A 21,976-nucleotide genomic window follows, 5' to 3' on the forward strand; every position below is an offset into this window, starting at 1 on the left:
AAAACACAAACTAGACAGCTGGTCATTGTTGCCTTACTTTATACAGCCCACACATTGTTTGAATTAATTTGCACTCTCAAGCTGAAAACCCTTTTTAAACAGTTTTCTATCATGTTTGCAACTCTCAAGGAACCTTAAACTATGATTACTGGTATGTGTAGACAGGAACTAACAGGGAGTGGAACATACATGCATACAGGTACTACTGACTTGCGTTAACACTGCGTGGTTGTTTATGTAGAACTTGTGGAACAAACGCCAGTCCTCAGATTCTCCACAAGGGGGAGCTGTAGGATCTTTGACTAGTTCTACAAATGCCCATCTGCACCACATAAAGGAAAGTGATAGCAGCAGCAGTGGAAACCTGAAAAACATTTTAATGTTGCCTCAAAAGTCAAAACAATATTAGCTGCTGCTAATACAATAACTGAGCCACCTGCAGGCGATGAGCTGCAATTTCTTTGCTCTTGTTATTACTGTTTCTTCTGTTTTCTCTCCATCTTTCTTTGTGTCTGTTTGTTTAGATTTTACAATTACAAATTCCATGGCCTGTTGGCTAAAATTAAATATAATAAAAACAAATTTTTATGCCACACAAACTCACTTATCTCACTCCAGATAGGTAATACTTTTTTGAGATTTTGCAAATGATTTTGTAATTTCTTTACCTTTCTAACAGACATCAGGTTGTGCTGTTCAGGCTTAGTTGATTGTAGAAATTTTACAGGTAGGATTTGTTCAGCAATACCTGTTCTGCCAACTAATATGTTGTAGTTTTTAGTTTAAGTTGTTACGTCAGTTAGCACAAAACACAGGTTTTTATTGTCTTTTATTGTGATTTGAGCTTCTGTCAGAATTGTAACAGACTTTACTTTATTTATCTGTAGATGTTACACGTTGGTGTCTACATTTGCAGTTCTAAATTGCTGCTACTTGTACACCTATGGTACTGCAACTGGCTGGTATTGGTTAATATACATAGCTAGAGGTTGGGTGGATCTATCTGCAAAGACTGAAGTATAGTTAGCCAACTAAAGTAATAGTTGTGTTCTGTGACATATTCTTCTTAAAGCTGACCCTTTACTCTGATTGTACTCACTGAGCTGGGGGTTTGATTGGCAGGGTCGCACGCCAGCGACACCAGATCTTTTAGGGGGTCCTGTGCCAGGTGAGGAGGATAGCGGATTGCTCCGTGGGGGAAGTAGGACGAAGGCGGGAAATGAATAGATGACGAGGGGTGGGGACTTCGTGACAGACCTGGACAGAAAGAGAAAGGAGACACGAGAGGGACACAAGACCCAACACAGTAAATTACATTTTGTTCTCGGTGTTATCCTTCTGGGAGTTAATTATATATACAGTATACTGACCACTGTGAACAGCTATAACTGGCCGGTGGTGCTGAGTAAAGGAGCCCAGTCTTGGTGAGTCTTCCTGGGGCGAGGGACTGTCCATCTCTGCCTTCTTTACTGGAGGAGACAGACCTAAAACACACACAAAAACAGAAACACACATGCGGACATCTTTATTGGTACAAGCAGCTAAGGCACTGGAACCCTTTCATTTGTTTAGTTGTTGGTTTAAGGAGTGACATAACAGCAGCTGTAAATCTAATGTAACTAGATGCCTAAGACTTGAAATGAAGAATTAACCTGGATTTTTGCCTCAGATCAGTACCCACCTCAAATATACAAAATATTATGGACAATAAACAGACAAAAACATGTTAAACTGGAGGAAAAAAACACAAAAGCATAATATTGGAAGAATTGAAAAGTAGTTGCATTATTTTGAAATGACTATGCTACACAGAAAAAGACAACATGCTATGCTAACACTAAAACTTCAAACCTATTACATAAAAGTGAGAGGCCTTCTCCACTACCCCAGCAGCTCCACTTCAGCACATAGCCATCTAATGACACATCAACTGTGCTGAAAGCAAGTCAGTTACAACTACACGCTCTACAGTCAGCTGTGCATTGCACCACAATCGTAAAGTGGCCCAGTGGGAAACTCCCACAACTTCAGACAAATTAGTGCCCATGCTCTGAGGTGCCATGTAGGGGTTAATTAAATGAATAATGGTTCTTCTTCCTGACTGGGAAAACTCCAGTCATGTTAGACCATAAGCGAGGGCCAAAGCTCCCTCTTCACAGCATCACTCTGGTACAACACAGACTGGGCTGAGGCCAGATGACTATCATACTGACTACTGACTACTGATGATTGAAGAGATGATCAGCGATTGCTAATACTCTTGACAATTTTAAGATCATGAAATTATTAACTAGCAGGTTGGGCAAAACGTTTGACAACAGCAAAACTATATCAAAACATCTATTTACAAACTCTCACACAAGTTATGCAATATAATCCAAGTCTCATTTATCCAGTCGTATGCTCAATACTTCCCAAACACATGCATATTCAGTAAAGGCTTATGATTTAAAACACTTCTGACTATGAGCAGTGTGCCTGAGACTGTTTGTACTGAGGTGTTTTAAATCAAGATGTTATAGTGAAAATGCATGTGTTTGCGAAATACTGAGCATACACCTGAATACATGAGACTTGGATTATACTGCACAAGTTGTGTGAAAGTTTGTTTACAGATATCTTTATATAGTTTCGCTGTTGTTAATCATGGTCCCCATTTACTTCAATTCAGGAACAATGTTTCGCTTTTTTGAACTCTCTGTCACCATGGAGACAAACAAAATTTTCTTCACAAATTCAACACAACGCGTGGTGAGTAATTGATATACAAATTATCATTTTGCAGGTGAAGTATTCCTTTAAGTCTTGTTTTGCAATGGAGGGTATTTTAATTAATCAATGGTGACACATCTGCTCTGTGACCTGATACAAACACATTCCATTTTTTAACTATTAATCATCTACAGTAGTTAAACTAACACTGAGCTGTTACTCACTGAGCTGAACCAGAGCTTTGTGCGCTGGTGTCTCACTCAGTGTCACTGTGTTGTGGTCAGTCTGCACTGCTGTTGCTATATCTTGTGTGCTCTCATGTACATGCCCAGCAGCTGAGCTGTCACTTTATAGAAGTCAACACCCACATGCCTGCTGACAACACACCAATCCCCCTGTCCAGCCCTAACCTCCATCTCCATCATTTGTCAGTATTACAGGCAGACTCTTTTGTGTAGTTTGGCTTGAGTTATAGTAGATTGAGTTTCCTGTTTGTAGACCTCAGCTCACTTTTCTTTAACAAGCTGTTATTCCTTGTCTCATCCAGATATGAAAGTTGAATTTCTTTTGTGAATAAGGGTTGTTATTGCTGTAGAGTTTCACTGTTCTGGTAGGGAAACAAAGCTACACACGGAACTTTAGGTATGCACCTGCGTTAAATACTGAATGACCTCATCAGTTTTTTGAAACGGTGCTCCATCCAGAGTTTCACAGAAGCAACACTTGACAGATTTTAAATGATCTTTCTGTCTGTTTTGAGATGTCATGGTACATATTGAATATTATTGGGAAGTTTGGTAGACAGCTTTGTGTGGTTAGTCAGTGATGACTGATTCGCTGTCAGAAAGATTACATCTGATTATATCCATGAAAACTGAAGCAAACTCTTTGGGTAGGTGGAGTAGTCTGTGGTCACAGATATTTATTAATGTATATCAATTGATTTGCAAACTGTGTTTGTAAAGTGAGGGATTTTGCTTAAAGAAACACTCCCTGTGAGTGTCTTTAAAAAAGTGGGAGGTCAAATTTATACTGTGTATGTTTGTTTCTGCATTGGCACATGAGATGATGTTTAATGATGTAACCAACTAAGAATAATACAGCTACTAATGACTTAGCTTTAATTGTAGATGAATTTATTTTTTTTTGTCAGTGTTGGTCCTGGCTTGGTTAAGGACTAGTAATACAGGTGATGTGAAAAGTAAAGTTATGAATGTAAATTAATCTATGTTTATAGGGGGAACAGAGGGAAAAGAAATTACTGACACAAGTAATTTAAGATTAAGAAATCTGTAAACTGGAATCATAGGTTTGATTAAAAACATTATTGAGTGTGTGGTGAAACCACTTAGACATATTTGTATTCAGTCTTTACAGTCGGCCAATAAGTAAAGGTGGAGATAAACATGCACTCTCAAATTACAGACCTGTTCTCTTGCCTCCACAGTTACTACATACTGGAAAACAATATAATTCTAAAAGAAGTAGATGGATTTATCACAAAACGATCTACAGTGTGAACTGCAACATGGGTTTAGAGATGGAATGCCAACTTTGTTTACACTCATGGAAACTGTGGAAGAAATAACAACTGCCATAAAAATAAAGACTATGCATTAGGGGTATTCCAAGATCTAGGAAAAAAAAAAAAACATTTGACACTCTTCACCCTGACTTACTATTAAGGAAATTAAGTGGTAGCACTCTCTTGTTTAAGCAGCTACCTGGAGAACAGCTCAGACATCAGTATGTCCAAATAAATAACTTGAAATTACATCTACTGTATGTTACTTGTGGGATTCCCCAGGGCTCAGTGTTGGGACCACTGTTGTTTATTTTGTATATAAATATATGTGAGGTTTCCAAAATACTAAAAACTATATTATTTGCAGATGACAGGCGTGCATTTTGTTGTGGTAAGTATTTGAAACAACTTTTGGATATAATAGATAAAGAAATGAAAAGGCTAAAGAGTTGGTCTGACTAACAATGAATATAAATCAAACAACATTTATAATCTTTGGGAATCATTTGACAAACTCAAACAAGAACTTCATGATAGATGAAGTAAAAGTTAAAATCCGAAATTAAATTCTTGAAGTATTAATAGATAACACATTATGCTGGAAACTATATATAAATTATACCAAAGCACACTGTAACCTTTTTTTACCACATGCTAGTGATACAATGGCATGCTAACGTAGCTATGACACCCTCTGTCCTGCAACCCTGTTACCATAGAGAGGGTGTCAAACGTGGGAGACAATGCTTTCAGAATGTGAATACCATATTTAGTTACGCTCATGATTTAGTGATTAATGCTAATATGTCTCCCAGTTCAGACACTGGACACTATGAGTCCTTTTCTTCTTCTGTTACCTCCTTCCATGTCATCAGTCCAGTTCCTGGAGCTGCTGGCAGGAGAGGAAGGTGAGTGGTAATACTCCCCTCCTGGACTGTCAGCCTCTTCCTCCATAGAGCCAGACTTATGACGCTTACTCCTGCAGACACATATACAGACACTCAGACATCTAGGTTCATGGTTTCACAGTGCACTGTGTGAAGTAATGAAAGCAGAAAGCTATAAAATACACGTCCAAAGTGTCTTTTTAAGTAGTTTTGTTGGCGTCAGTGGCTGAAAGGGCTTTGGCAACTACAGGACAAGAAAAAATGTGGAGAGTAAAGAGTGAAGCACAGCCTTCAGTAAGCCTGTATACAGATGTATATTAATAAAAGTTGACATCTATGCACAAAGAACATTGTCTATAGATTGTTTCATTGCCATTCTGTTCCCAGGGCAACAGCTTTGGTCACGGCTTACTTCTTCTCAGATACTGCATTAACAAACAATCCATTAGGAAATACAATGGGACCACTTTTGAATGTTTATGTTGTCAAGTTTGAAACAGCCCATAAATAAAGCTTCGGAGTTGTTTAACCTAATACACTTATTTTAAAAAAGGAGTCCCTCCAGCACTTGAGTGTTACACTTCAATAACGGTGGTAGAATCCCAAAAGACAGATTATAAACAAGCCAAAACAGCCTTAAAAAAAGGATCCTACATTTTCCATTAAGTCAGCATCTTCCAAACACAACACATCTTTCACAATGTCAGTTTGTAACACAGACTTGATATAAATGTGTAGTCTTCGAATGGTGATTACCCGTGATGACATCATGGCTGTTTCACAAGCTGATTAGAACTTAGTAGGATCAGTTAACTGACCCTAATGTATCAAATCTGTCACTTTAACAGGGTTGAAAGAAATTGCCAGTGGCAGCAAAGTGATTATTGAAAACTGGGATTTTTTTTCTACGATGTTTGCTTTCTACCATCCCTTATGAACAGTAGCTACAGGACTGTGGGCTGGCCTGGCTATGCTATGGTCATGGTAGGTAACTTAGCTGTAAGTGTATTCATTGGAGCAAACATTAAGACAGCATAATAGTTAAGGCTTGTTAGTCCCCCACACTGTCGCTGCTATTTGGCTGTTACTGGGACAGACTGTAGCTATGGGTGTGATTGTAGCTGTGTTTATGACTGTACCCATGGCATGGATATAGCTCCCTGTGGTTGTAGCTAATGCTACAATAGCTAACGTGTAAGCATTGCGAATTCTGTCACCTTGGACACTGACACTCACTTAGTGTACTGCTAATGCTGTCCAAGGTGACAGAATAATAAGTATTTACTACATATGTGTTTTTTCATGCATGAGAGATTTATACATCAAAATGTCCTCCATTTTATGCACGAGAAGAGCTGCTAATTGCATGGAACATGACTACCTACACAAAAGCACATGTACAGGTCTTGACCCCAGATAATCACTGCTTCAGTTGATCATCACTGACACCCCTGTGCTGCAGCTCTGCTCCCATTTTACCACAAGTTTAATAACACTAATAATTGCATAACAGGCAAGAAAACATGTCTGTGTAGCTAATGACAAAAGCACTTTGCCACTGTAAGTTTTACAAATGGAGAAACTCAGCAACAGTTTACAAAATCAAGAGTCAGATGAAACTACATGTAATTTTCTTTAATTTTCTTTGACTATCTCCTTCGTAGGTCTAATCTTAACACTTATCCTTACCAAAAAAAAACATCTTTGCTCAGCTGAATTGATTCCAAGTGAACCCCATCCATCCATCCATCCATCATCCATCCATCCATCCATCATCCAACCAAACAACCAACCACCACCTCTGTCTTATTTCAGGGCATCCTCCCTGTTAGGATGCTGCCTGCACACTGTTGAGGATTTGCATTACCTCTTCAGTCCATTCCCACTCCTTAGTGATTGGGACACAATGGGTTTGAGATTGTGAAGACTGTAAACGACACATCAATAATGTCTTCCCTATTTTGGAAAAAACAAAGCTGCATTTGTGGAACCTTTGGATAGGGACATCCTTGTCAATTGTCATGTCATATTTGGTTTAAAAACACAGACTTTTAAGGAATGGAATCCTTAGAATGGGACACACAGTGAGAGAATTTCTTTGCCAGATTAGGAGATTTTGGATTTTGGCTGGCCTAACTTCCTTAAAAGGATGTTCAAGGGTCTTGGGTGTAACTAAGCTTAGTATTCATGGTAAGGGCTGACAGTCATAATTTTTAAACTTGGAACTGGGAAAGGATTAATTAACAAAGCCGGTTATGTACCTTCTGATGTTCTGATGGTAAACGTTAGTACAAGGTAGTTGTGTGTGTGATTACCCGCTGGATGAGGTGCTGGCCAGTGATCGTCTGAGGCTGACTGGCTGGTTGACAGACTGGTTGAGGTCGTAGGCCAGATGACCCTGGAGCTCCCCCATAGAGAAACTGGGTCCTACTCCTGTGACTACTGGAGCTACACACACACACACGCACACACAAACACACATATGAACTATTGAAAATATTGAATATCAGCCTCTCAGTATTTGTGCTTCTATCATTGAGCTAAGTTAACTGAAACTGTCACATAACACATAATGCTCATCAGACATCCTAATAAGCTGCATGGCGTTTTCTTTCTTTTCTCCCTTATTGTAAAAGTGTGAAGCAGATCAGTTGTTCATTATCCTGATGACAAATATACGGGTTGTAGAGCAGCAGGGAGCGGTGCATCTTACAGTTCAGAGCAGCAGGCAGACAAAGGCTGATACCCCAGATGATCACATTCAGATGTAAAACACTAAGACACATCTGATTAGTTTACTTTAGTATGCAGCAGACAAATCCCACAAATGAGCAGTCAGAAATCAAGGACTTCACTTGGCTTTCAATTTCAACCTGTCAAAAACACCATGGTAACAATGATTTGGTTGCAATAACATTTTTGTTTGGTGCAAGCCCATCTTCCTCACTGTGTATTCAATTTACATTCACTGAGGTGAGGGGAACAACACAGCTGACGTTGTGCCAAATTTGTGTTTATGCATATCACTGTACTCTTTCCCTCGACAGGTCCAAGGAGTAATTTCCCTCCAAAATAATCCATGAATGTTGAGCAATGTTCATGTCAAATGTCAGTAACCAGTTTCTGACTTGAAAATGTTCACATCAACATCTGAGTCCTTAGTATGACTGGGAAACTTATATTTTACAAATCTGATGTAACATAGAGCTGTGCTGTCAATGCTCACCTGGCCACCTCTACACATATATCATCTGACACGCTAAATGTATCTGAAACTCATAAATAAAGGGTTGGCGTTACAATCAGTGGTGGTAGTAGGTTGGGTAAAGGCTAAAGCTAATGGTAAACTGGACTTACTTCTTGAGACCTGGACCAGCTCAGTGACACTGAAAACTCCTGATGTCACAAAACTCTCCTGGAACTCTGGACCATCTGTAGAAACAAACACACAGCATTTAGACACTAATGCTGAGTGTGTGTGTGTGTGTGTGTGTGTGTGTGTGTCTGTGTGTGTGTATATCATTAGATGTCCAATCATACAATTTGCCATACAATGATGCTAAATGGTTTGAATATCCTTAGGGACTTGGTATTCATTTCATCAATCACATCAAACCAAGTTGATGGCCCATTTATGTAATAGGTATTTATTGCATTTGTTCGTATTATTGAAGAAACCGATAAAGACAATTAACAGTAAATGGCTTACGCACAGGCAAAAATGTTCAACCTTGTGCATGTGCATGTACATCACACAGTAATGTGAAACAAAGTGCATCTTCTTATGTAATCAGAATATGATCCTATTATAGAAGATTCTTTACACTACCCATGGTGGCGGTTCGACTGTCCTCCTGATCAGAACCCACTCCTGTACGACTGGGACTGCTGCTCTGCTCTGCCTCTGGAGAGAGAAGAGAGAGGTTTGATTATTTATTAATAAATCAGGACAATGTTAACAAGACATATACCCCCATCACACCGCGGGCTCAACCAGCATTGATTTTGTGTTCAAAAGAGTTTGCAACCTAGAATGAAAGGTGGGTCAGACAAGGGTTTGACAGGGGTTAACATCAATGTGAATCACACACCACCGGGGTGGCTATCAACCAGGACAGGACAAATGATGTCACTGGTTGCAAATGGAGGATGCACAGTCATGACGTAACTGTCACAGTTCAGTGGAGCAAGTAATGGTATAGTGGCAGCAGGAACGTTTTCTTCTAAAGCTACCATTTGAGCAACATGGAGATGTGGCAAGACTTTGAGGTGCAGGAGCTATCGGCCATCTGTGATGAGGAAGAGACAGTGAGGGAAAATGAACATAACAAACCGTACAGAGAAATAGGTCACAAACAAGTTGAAGGTACTCAAAAAGCAGTACACTTCAAGTAATCATAACATTACAGGCCAAATCAGTTGACAGTGTTTATTGTTGTGATGTACTAATATACTGTGCAAGGAGGAATTTAAGTACAAAACACTAGTTCTAATTATGACATGTAAACGCCAGCCTATGAAGTGACTAGTATGCATCGCTCCTGGGTTGTGACTCAGGTTGTATCTTAATTGTCAGACCAGGGATTAACCAGGGTGAGCTGGCTTGGTTTGAAATGACTAAAGAAGGGTTGAATATAGGTCAGATAACCCCTGGTCCGACCCTGGTCATTGTTGAGAAAGAAGTCAGTTACCAGCTGATTGATGTGAACAGGCAAGCAAGGGTGATGAACCCTTTCTCTGGATCCAACCACTGTCCCCAATCCATCAGGGTTTCTCTTAGCTGGTTACAATTCTAACCAGTTTGTCTGAAACATACTTTGGTATCATCGCTGTCTCATGGGGCATTCAGGTGTATCATGGTCTAGGATGTGTACCAAAGGATCACAGTGTACCAGTTTGAGTCCAGCTGAAGCCTTTGAAAATCATTAAACACTGTTTCTACAACACAGCCAGATAGCAACTGGTTGGTTGGTTAAGGAGTGGTAACAGTGACACTGCAGCAGCAGGCAGTGGCGGCTTCGAGATGATAGAGACCAAGCTGATGAAGAATCAATCACTGGTGTTTTTGGTGTTTTGGGATCTTGTCTGACATTGTCTGGTCTTCGTATCCTTCAGGTTCTGCCCCGCTAATGAAGTGTTGCACATGTTTTATGCCAGTAGAGGGCAGGGCATACTAATACATTTTACTACTGTGACTCATTTTCATGGTGGACATTTTGACTTGTCACACAGCTGTAACTAACTTTTGTAAAAACATTAGTAATGGCTACTTTCAGTAATGTGTTCCAGGTTATGAGCAGGCTGGCTCACTGGTTTCTTACTGGGACACTTGAATGGAACAAAAGTCATCATTAATGTGACTAGTTTCAGTTGTATCACGCTATAAGGTCTCCAGTGAGAAAAGCCTGTTGATCTAAACCAAATCAAATGCACCAGTACATGACTAATGTGTGAGTAGGTGTGTCAACAGATTGCAAAACAAGTACTTGAACTACCAACCACGCTTACAACAGCACAAATCTCAGATTTGCAAATCCTGCAGATACAATATGTGCAGACTGTCATGAGTCAAGCATCAAGTTTACTGGCTTTCACCACTGAATCACTGAATTACAGAATGACACGAGCAAGTGTTCAGGGAATGTGTGTGAACACTGTTTCAAATCCAGAGCCAATCATCATTACACTGTTGGTTCAGTAAGGTCTCGTATCTAAGTACTCCACTCAGTTGTAGCTGTGCAAGATTACACTGTTGTTCTGGCAAAACATGAGTTGAAGTCATTTTTAACACTGGAAAGTATTTGTGTAGCTCTACTTGTGTAAAATCAGGCTACCCAGCCACATGAATTTTTTTTAAACACATCAACAGAAAATATTGCAACTTTGTATTCCACAAAAGTGAAAAGTATTTGAGATCTGGCCTACAATCCACAAACTAAACATGCGACAAGCCTTTATTCAGTTTTTGGAGACGTACAATCCAGCAATGTCTCCAGTGTGCTTTCAGGTCAAGTAGTTGATTCACATCACATGCTGACTGTTACCAACAATAACATTACTGTTATTATAATTATTTTATTGCTGTAATTTAATGTCTTGAAGAAATGGTTTGATATTAATAAATTACTATAATACTATAATTTAATTGAAACAAATTTTATAACATTTGGAAATCGATAAATGAGTAAAAATTATGATAAATGATGATGAAATAGAATGAGTGCAAATAAATTTCTGGGTGTGATAACTGATCATAAATTATGTTGGAAACTTAGCCTGGGCGTTATCTAGTTTTTCATATCTTCATACCTACCTTCCTACATTTTACCAGGGTATATATTGTATATGTTGGTATCTGTGGTAAAAAAAAAAAAAAAAATACTACTGTGATAGAACTCATTGTAGCATGTACGTCGTTGTCTAGCCTACAATGCTGTGTTTCTAATATACCATTAGCCTTTTTAGCAAATTCTTGCTGGGTTTAAATACTTATGGCCCATTGAATAAGGAACAGATTGTAGCTCAATGAACTCATCTCAAGATAAAGTGATTCAGTATGTGGCAATACTCCCAAACATGGGCAGAGGCATTTTCTTTTTCCCAGTTCTGTAACATCATCCTCACCACTCGCAGTCGCCATCTTTCTCAGCTCAGCTGCTTGTTGCACCAGTAAAGACTGACCTCTGGTGGCACCAACTGTGCACTACATCACTTCAATACAGCATGTCCATATCAGTTTAGTAGAAAAAAGAGCATCTGTATTTGACTATTTGATCTGTATGTATCTGACTGTTTTGTAATCAAACCTTAAGGATTTCTAAATGCCCTGGTATACCATAATACCTTGATACCACACAAGCCCATTGGAAACCACACATAAATAATGTAAAAACAAAATCGTCCAAAAAAAAAAAAAAAAAAAGCAATAAAACTAAAGATATTGTGTATACTGAATTATGTTCTCAGAGTTCCATACATTACCTACTGCGTGGGGGAACGGAAACAATCATGCTCCACAAGAAAACCATAAGAAATGTAAATCCACTGAATTATTATGAACCAATGCATGTAATTGAATTACATGCTTTAAAATTTTGTGATCTAGTTAATGTTAAAGGAGCAGTGTGTAAGATTTGGTGGCATCCAGCAGTGTGGACTGCAGATTGCAACCAGGTGAATCTCTTCTCGTGTGCCAAGCATGAACTCCTGGTTAGTGATCCCTCAGTGTTTATTGTTAAGGAGGTTTTTATTGGGAGCCGAATTAACTGCAGAGGTCTCTTCCTCTCTAATACAAATGGACCTGCTGATTTAAACCGGTAAAAACACTGAATAAAGCAGTTTCAATTTACGAATCAGTGACGGTGTTTGGCTTGTCACAGACAGGCTGCTAGCCCAGTGCTGGCTAATGTGTACTCATCTTTTTTCTCTGACGTTCAGGAGGTTTTTACAGGGAGTCAAATTATCCACAGAGGTCCCCACCTTTCCTAAACAAACAGACCCTGTGATTTAAACCGGTAAAAGCACACAAAAAAGCAGTTTTACGAAGAAAAAAACAGTGTAGTTGACTTTGCAAATAAAAAAGTTTCAAAATAAGGTGGTAAACAAATATAAAACTGGGGTTTGGTTATTATTGTGCATAAAATGTTTTGTAATTTTGCTATTGTTTCTGGTTATACTGGATTTGCTTTGTTGTTGTTTCTTTGTTTTTTTTGTGTTATTTTGTTTTGTATAACCTAAACCTAGTAGTGAATAAGCTACTCATGAGAATATGCTCAGTAAAAAGGGTAGATATAACAAGCTTAAGCTTCAGCCATCACCTTTTCAGTTTATATTTTCTCTTTTCCTTTGGTTTTACTTTTAATTTGATGTCTTGTTATATATTCTTTATTAGGTCCATTCCTTTTGGAATAACAACTGATATAAATTACTACTACTGTGTTGTGAAAAAAAACTTGTCTGCACATTTTGAGTTTACCGCATTAGAACCGTTAGAAACACTATGATTTTTAGAGCACTCTTTGAGAGTGTGTGTTGCTGAGTTACAGCTGTCTCTACAAGCACAATACTGAAAACACAGCCCTGACACTGTGATACCACTGTGAGTCAGTGCTGGCCCTCAATACATCCTGCTGAGAAACCTCCACTCTTCCCCTAGCTGGCTGTTGATCATGTTTATTCTGCAGTCAGTAGTTATTTTATTTACTGCTGCAGAGAATTGGTGTCACTAGTCACTGGTGCTGTTGTGTCCGCTCTGTTCCGTCCCATCAAACTGCTGCTTCATTGTGTTAGTGAATGAGACTCCTACAGCTCCTGAAGCCACAATATAAAAACCAGATGTGAACACTGCGTTCTTTCAGTTGTTTTTGGACTCAGCTCGTAGCTGCATTAAACATATTTATACAAATGGTTTCAACTGACCAATGGGAAAGAAGAACTCAGTCCAGAAGTTCTCAGCTAGCAGCAGCTCTGAGTATGATTCATAACCATCCACAGCACTTTGAGAATCTGTTAGAGCCACTCATCATGATAGAAAGTAGCTTCTTAGAAATTCTCCACGTTATTTCAGATTTGGTGTGAATACTTGTGGCTCAGTGTGGATGATTCCCATTTCCCAATGAATCTCTGACCTTTCGTTAAGCCACGTGGTTGGGGCTAAACTTCATCATGGGATACTCCTGTTCCCATTTTGATGAATCCTGATGTCTTTGTCTATCCCTTGGTCTTACTATAGCGCCACCATCAGGACATTCTTTAGCTACAGGGCCAGTTAAGTTGGCCTTAAGGGTGGAAATGTCTGTCAGTCAGTTCACCAGTTTGATGCAGACTTAAAATATCTCAACACCTACCAGATGGATGTGCCTGTACTTTTATAAAGTACTCAAAGTACTCAGGAACAGCATAAATCTCTTCTTCTCCATAAACAATGCATCCTTAAACATTTCATCAGTTTTCTTCTTTCACCACCTTCTGACCAAAATATCTCATAATCTAATGTGCAGACGGCCATGACATTTCCTGAGCACATTCATGCTCCCCAAAGGAGGAACCCTTTTGGACTAATTATGAGTCTTAGTGGAAAAAATGCACGAATATTGTTTTCCTCTATCCAACATTTCCATATTGCATGATATGATGAATATTGCAGCTTCTAGCAGCTGCTAACAAAAGTTTAAATATTAAATCTTGTTAAATCCAAGCAATTATACAATATGCTAAAGTATCTGAGAAAGTGATAATCAAGCAAACCTGTCCCCTTTTAAAACTCAATTATCATCTACTAAATGGTTTATGCCACATTTTTGAAGAAATTTAATGGCTTTATGGATTTATTCACTGGCAATGTGATTTCCAGCCAAAAAAAAGTGCAACATTTTTGTACCACACAGAAACTGTAGGGGAGGTGGTTGGTGGACTTTGGCACTGTGGTTCGTGTCCTGAGTCCAGTGCAGCCAAAAGAAGACATGTCAAACTGAGTAATGGATGTTCAGTTAAACTATAAAGCAGTCTGAATAAGAGTTACACTACACTAAACCTTGCCCCATCTGCAGTATGACTAGTTCTCCATTCTTCTCTACTAAAGTCAGGCAAACTTCATCAAACGTCAAACATTTCCTTGAAACCTCTTAAAAGGTATCCTTATGCCTCCTTCCCTCTGTTATATTTCAACTCCTTCTTCTCCTCCTTTTTTGTGCACTCCTCCTGTCATGTGCTCCGCTGCCTTTCCTCTTGTTTTTGCTCCTGTGATGTGGAATGGAGAATTTATCCTCAAATGCCCTTGATTCAATAACCACAGTGTATAATGTGTAATACTTTCTCTCTAGTTTCTGTAACTGCCCTTCTTCCTCAGGCAATGACACAACCAGTATATCAGACTGACAGGACTACAGCAAGCTTTAAAACAGGGGGGATTATCAGAGTGTTTAAATCCATAACCTAGTGTTTATAGGTTAATTGATCAAAAATGCAAATGACAGAAAATCAAGCTGGATAAATCTTCACATTCTAGGTATAACCTTGTTTGATCCCCAAAGTAATGAAATGTATCAGCTTGTTGATGTCAAACAAATGGATGCAATAATCCAAATATATTTTGAACAGTACGTGTAATGAGATAATATGAGCTCTAAGGTCCACCTCAGGTGTCATCACAGGCCCTCAAGAACAAACTTTTATGCTCAATCCACACACTAGACTCACCAGTAAGCAAGAAGAAATGTAAAACTGTTTTGAGATACCTGCAAACACTGATATGAGCATAAAAACCAGTGTACAGGAAACCCAGTATCTCAAACTGAACTCTAACCACCACTGACAACATAAAAGATGAGCGATGAGAAACCTCTTGCACAGAGCACAACATTTTATCAGTGATGAGGAGAGATAGAGGGGCTTACAGACACAAGGAGTGGATGATGAGAACTCCACCTTTCCTGCAGACTCGAACAGGCAGTTTATACTATGCAGAAAAAAACAACAGATAGATTCATACAAAATTCATTCCTTTAAATCATCACTTATGAGCCACCAGTGTGGTGGTGTATTTATCTGCAGAGACCCTGACACTGCCTGTATTTTCTCTTCTTTTTATTTTCCTATGTTTTGGAGGTTCCTGGGCACAGCACACATGTAAGGTTGGGACTTTGTAAAAAGGCAACAAAACTGGTGCCAGACCAGAAGCAAAATGTATTCAAGAGGAAGCCACAAAAACTGCAGAAACAGCGCTGAAAGAAATGCAAATATAGTAAAACGAACCACCAAAAACTCAATCTGGGGAATGCTTTCACATTTTGCTAGTGATGCTATTTACCAATAGTAACTGTCAATTCCTGCAAACCATTAAAATTCAACAGGGACCACCAGAAGTATCATAGTAAGACTCTCTTGCATGGCTGGGCTGTCAGAACATCTATCTGTAGTCTGTAAATCACAAGGAGTCAGCACTCACCACAAACCATTCAAAACCTTGAGATCTCTGCTGGTAAAGCCCAAAGACAGGACCCTCTGAGAGGGAGACTGGAGTAGTGGATGACATTATTATGACATCACATGTAAGCAGCAAGGACCCTAGAAAAGAGACTGAGGAAGCTTGCATAAAAGGGACCCTGACCCACATCAGAGTACACTTGACCTCCAGTTCATTTGATTATTGTGAACGGTATGTACCGGATACAAATTTGTGTTTCCTAGAATACTGAAAGCACAAACCGCCTGCCTCTCCCTCTGACTGGCTAGTACTCATTGCATTCATTGGTTGAATTGTTAGGGTTTAAGCGAGACGAATGAGATTGGTTAGGATTAGGGTGAGAATGTCAGGGTAAGCCAATCAGAGGCAGAGGAAGGACAGAGTTGGGTAGTTAATGCCTTCGCTATCCTAGGAAACACAAATTCATGTGCCAGACCCAAGCAAAGATTGACGAACCAGCTCTCAAAGTACAGTTCATGTGTACTTGGGTACGGTTTGAAGCAGATGTAAAAAACAACTGTACCACAATCCAAAAGTGAACTGGTATTTAATGGGAGTAGCAGTTGGTAAGTAGCTAGGCAAAGGTATTTCTCAGCGTCACCAATCTCCAGTCATGTAGATGATGATGCAGGTGTATTCAGGTATGGATCAACTTTATTAATGCGAAAGCACAGCACCAGAAGCAGACAACATCATCTGTCTGTGAACACTAGAGCACAACCAGTCACAGCATCCACTGGGAGGAAGTCAAAGGTCATGGACCAGTAGTCAGTGGTCGACCAGACCGACATCTGACACCACAGACAGGGATCCCCCTACACACACACCTCCCCCTCACTCTGAAAAGTGTCATACATATCTTTTGCCTTTTTTGTTCCACATGGAAAAGTTGGAAGAGGAAAAGAGAGGTCAGACGATGGGGAGAGTTTGTTTGGGAAAATGAGAGCGTAAGGGAGAGCAGAGGCGAGAAGTCAGAGAAATGAAAGCAAGACTTAAGATTAAGGAGAGGAAAAAGAGGAGGGAGAAAGAGAGCTGTCATGGAAGTCCTCTCTGTTGTAAGCGTAGACAAACTCAAAGTCAAGCTGCTGATCGTGCTAAAGGTACAGTAAGTGTACAGCACAGTGTTAAAGAGTGGTGAAAATAAGGCATGGTGACATGATATTTTACAAAATCAAACCAGGTAGATGCTGGTTTAATCACCTTTGTAAAACCCTCCATAGACAATTCGAACTTCTCTAACAGCTTCTGGTTTTAGCCTACAGATCATAGTCGTTTCTAGCCCATTTTTGGGGGTGCTGAAGCACCCCTAAATTGAATCCCAGCACCCCTAAAATTTGAGAGATTTTTATTTATTTTTTTTACTGTATGTCCTTTTTTAACAAGCTAGAAAAGTGTCAAAACCATACAGCACTTGGTTGAAACGTAATATTTTAACAACAAAAATACAGCAGCCAAGGTGCTACTGACTAGCTAACTGACTAGATGCCCATTAACATTATAACTCCTATTGTGTGTGTGTGTGTGTGTGTGTGTGTGTGTGCGTGTGCGTGTGCGTACAGACAGACTGACTTTTTTTTTCGAGAAAAAAAAAAAAAAAAAGAGCCAGGTTTAGGTAAGAGTGTAAGATCAAATGGTCTATCTATCTAGAATGTAGTATTTTTGGTATTTTTGGTACTCACTATAGGGGGCTGGTTTACTCCAGAAACATACATACTGTTTATGTGTATGTTGAGGAGCTGCTGTATCAAAATGAGTCGTCTTCCCCCAGAAATTAGGGTTACAATATGTTTCTTTGATGATTACAATCCATTCCTCTTTTGCTGTGGCTCAGCATTTAAATAACCTTTAACAGATTTGATGGTTTAGTCACAGACTTTCCCAAAAAGTGTTGTGCTTTACTTTCACAAATGTGGGAATGAAACTGCGTTAAAATGTACAAAACAGTGAAATTTATCTTGCCTGGCCGGGCAGCTCTCTGGGTGCTCAGCACTCCTCAACCTCTGATCCTAGAATCGCCCCTGCTACAGATCCCCGGTTTCCCAGCAGTAACACAGATAATGTGACAGCAGTGTGGTCAGTGCAAACAGGACAGCACACACCACCACAGCGTTATCGGATGGCTGGGTCTGTCCTGTCTTTTCACTTTCAAATCACCAAAATGCTTTGCTGGCATTTCTGTTGGGAACTCTGCCAGACTGTTTATTACACATCTAAACACCAAAACTTTACTTACTGAAGTTAAGATCCTTTTCTCATATCTTAGGTCATAAATATATAAGGCATTAAATAACATGGGTTTCAAATGACATACATAAGATAAATAAAAAGTAAAAAGACTTTCCCAATATCATCGTAAGACAACGAGGGGGCAGAATTTCACTGAGCACAGGTGTGATGTGGTGTGGTGATGCAGGAAATGGTGATAGTATATATTTATAGTGTATTTACGCTGTTTTCTCACAAACAGCACAGCTTCTACTTGCTTTTCTTCCGGTGTTAGCTTCCTCACAGTTAGCCTGGTTAGAGAATCAGATCTAGGTCTTCCATCACTGTTTCTGAGAGATGCAGCCGAGTTAAAAATAGCGTGGGAACCCACATCAACACTCACACTGTTGACACACACACATACACTTACAGTCTACCACACAGTGTGTGAAAGAGAGAGGAATTACATGTAGCTATTACGTGTAATGTTGATGAAATTAGAAGAGTCAATCAACAAAAAGTATGATGGAGACAAACGCTTCACTGCCATCCATCCATCTAACCTTTTATTAACAAGAGGAAAGTGTCTCTCACTTCACTCATGAAAAATTGACTCTTCACTACATACTGCGTGTATCTGTACGACATGTACTTGTACTACTTCAGCTTACAGTACTGTTAGAGTGTTTTATCTTTAATAAAGATGAGTCTGAAACCTGTGCATGCTCATGCTCAGAAAACATCACAGGTATTTAGTAACTAGGCACACATGAGATGGCACATAAACAGCACAAGACAAAACACTTGAAGCCATTTCCTTTTGGCTTCAACCCCTCACACAAACTGTGTTTGTCAAACCATTTCATCCACAACCATAATACTCTCATCTACACCATCAAACACAGTAAGACCAACCAAGTCAGCAATACTTTACATTTTTTACTATGGAAACAAGGGACATGATCAACCGCCACTGTGTTCTCCTGCAAACACATCTTATCTGCTCTGTCACTGGTTTTCTGTTTTGCTCCATTCAGCTGAAAGCTTTGACTAATGCTAATGTGTAAAAGTGACACCTTTCTACTACCTGCATGTGGCTCACAATAAATCCACTCTAATGTCAAGGCAGCTGTTGGCCTTTACTGTGACATTATCCAATATTACCGAATATTTATTTCATATTTAGACATTTTCTGCAAATATTGGATATGTGCTATAAATTTAAAGCTAATTCTAATTCTAATTCTAAGCCTGACACTGGCATTGTTCATACTGGCTCTCGATTCACAAATGAAGGACAAAATACACAAGACACTCTTAATACTGTACAGCCTTGAAAGAGTGTGCTGTTACATACCTCTCTCTTGTACATAGTAAGCGAGGTAGAGGTCAAGCTCTTTGACAGAGACAGAGATGTGTCGAGGCTGGACACAGAGGACTGGATTGGAGCACTGGCCGCCCTTCACCAGCCGCTCTCCATCTGTGCTTTCCAATGGGATTCCTTTAAACAAGATGACCATCACCAGGTCCAACCTCCACACCTTGGACAAGACAAAACACAATCATTAATCACAGAAAAAACACGAATGCAAGTCAAGCCAAGCTGATTGTACTGATATACCATGTTTTACTTTCAGACAAGATCCCCTTTCATTTCAGACACAGGGGAGGTGACACATTCTTTTTTTATATATACCAGTTTATGTGTGGGAAATGGTGCTCGCATCGTTTTTGTGTGTGCAAATCGTCAACACATTGGCCTCACAGTTTAACATCAAGACGTACATCACCATTGATCAGTATCATAAATGATTAAAGTCCACTGCTTTCCATACACACACCATAACTGCAGACAAAGCTCTAAATGTCTTCATAAAAGTTACGATTAAGTGTGTCCTGTTTCATTTAAATTCAAAAAGTATTAGTTGCCACCTCATGGTGCTGAACTTGAATTCCATTTAACTGTTACTGGTTTTATATGAGCCATTTGACTTAACTGAAGCTTTGCTTTCATTTCGGAGGCCGAATAATGTGAAGGAAGAAGCTGCAGTTGGTTAATAAGAAATGATCTATGGAGAAATAATCAGTAATCATTGTGCTTCACCTCACATATCGCTCCTAATGGCTGACTGTTTGATGGGAAATGCTGACAAAAAAAGCCCAGATACAACAACATGTACTGAAACCTTAAGATGCTTTAAGAAAAATCTGAAAAACTTTACTATTTATTAGGATAATTTTTCTACGTTACTTTCTTTTTTTTTTATCTGTGAAACAGATATTTTTTTACCTTCTTTCACAGATGAAAAGAAAACTCAAAAAACTCAAAAAACTTTTGTTCTGAATTTAAAAACTGTTTTTCTGTTTCAAAGATGGACAGAAAGGAATTGCCTTGGAAAAAACCTTGTTTTCACCAGTTCTCAAGTAATGAAAAAAGCAGAGAAAACAATTTAGATCAGACCTAGAAAATAGATCACTACAATTTTTTTCTCACTTGCCTCTCAAGGCTTTGGTAGACACAACTGCGGTAGGGAAAGTGTACCTTTATGTCTCATGATGAAACAAAAACATCTTGTAGATAAAACAATGATGATGCAACCATTTTTAATCTCAATCTCACAGGAGAATGTAGACCTAACATTTAGCTCCCTTTACAATCTCCTGCAGGCCATATGCTTTTTTCAATGTAATACATTTTGTTTTTCTGTCATCAACATTTACTTATCATCCAGTACTGCCAGTGCAAACAAACTACTCTAACTGAACATGTGCTGTTTAGTTTACCTTGTCAGCTTGTCGTAGACAGTCTATGCGTCTCATTTTGCCTTTCTGGTCAGGATTTGACAGGACACAACATGCAGCTTTCTTCCCAGTGATTGACAGGACAAAGTCTTCTCTGCATTCAGGTCTAATGTCCTTTCTTAACTTGGCCAAAAGACGGCTGGCCCACTTCTGTTTTACCTGAGAACAAAATAATGTAAAAGGAGTGAGTTAATGCACTGAATAATGTGTTATTTATGTATGGGAAAAAAAGGTTTATTTCTACCATCCCACCTCTGCCTTCTCCCCCAGCAGTTCGTCTTTGACAGCTCTCTCTTCTTCTTTAGTCATCCTTTTCTCATGTTTTTTGAAGTACTTCCTTTTCCTGGCCTGGAGGTTGAACCATGTGTAGGCAAAGGCACGGACCTGGGGCAGCAGAGCCTCAATGAACGGATGGAACTCATCCTACATGACAGACAGACAAACATAAATAGACACACAATCATCAGTAACCAAAGCAACTTTTACCACAAAGTCCTCAGTTCTGACATGTAGCAGGGGCTCTATTTTCTCTGCAGTGTACCAGATGTGTTTCAGCCTTCAGTCACCCGTCTGATAGTGCAGATACACTTCAGTGGTGATCAATACATGTTTCACTCATTCTTTGTGCACATGAGAGCAGCGGTCCACGTGTCAAAGTGTCCTTGAGCAAGACACTGAATCCCAAGTTACTCTGGATGAGCAGGCCAGCACCTTGCATGGCAGCTCCGCCACCTCTGGTGTGGGAGTGTGTGTGAATGGATGAATAAAAGACCACCTGTTAAGGGCTCTGTCCCGAAAGGTAGAATATAAATCCATTCATCATAACAGCAAAGCCAAGAATCGTTTAGGCTTTAAGTTTATTCTTTTAAGATTTTTACATGT

At 39.3% G+C, this 21,976-nt stretch overlaps 1 protein-coding gene across 4 annotated transcripts in view; it reads right to left on the bottom strand.

Moving 5' to 3' along the window:
• Positions 1 to 21,976, bottom strand: part of nfic (nuclear factor I/C) — a 41,351-nt gene that overhangs the window by 6,555 nt on the left and 12,820 nt on the right. For all 4 annotated transcript variants that reach the window (XM_033620802.2, XM_033620805.2, XM_033620803.2 and 1 more), the window contains exons 2-10: positions 21,347 to 21,517; positions 21,077 to 21,253; positions 19,650 to 19,833; positions 8,954 to 9,028; positions 8,482 to 8,556; positions 7,440 to 7,572; positions 5,095 to 5,216; positions 1,371 to 1,484; positions 1,100 to 1,257 (exon numbers count right to left, since the gene is read on the bottom strand). In XM_033620802.2, coding sequence (XP_033476693.1) covers positions 1,100 to 1,257; positions 1,371 to 1,484; positions 5,095 to 5,216; positions 7,440 to 7,572; positions 8,482 to 8,556; positions 8,954 to 9,028; positions 19,650 to 19,833; positions 21,077 to 21,253; positions 21,347 to 21,517 — 1,209 coding nt within the window. The remainder of the gene's footprint in view (positions 1 to 1,099; positions 1,258 to 1,370; positions 1,485 to 5,094; positions 5,217 to 7,439; positions 7,573 to 8,481; positions 8,557 to 8,953; positions 9,029 to 19,649; positions 19,834 to 21,076; positions 21,254 to 21,346; positions 21,518 to 21,976) is intronic.

The sequence above is a fragment of the Epinephelus lanceolatus genome, chromosome 6 (assembly GCF_041903045.1).
Source record: "Epinephelus lanceolatus isolate andai-2023 chromosome 6, ASM4190304v1, whole genome shotgun sequence".
Lineage (NCBI taxonomy): Eukaryota > Metazoa > Chordata > Actinopteri > Perciformes > Serranidae > Epinephelus > Epinephelus lanceolatus.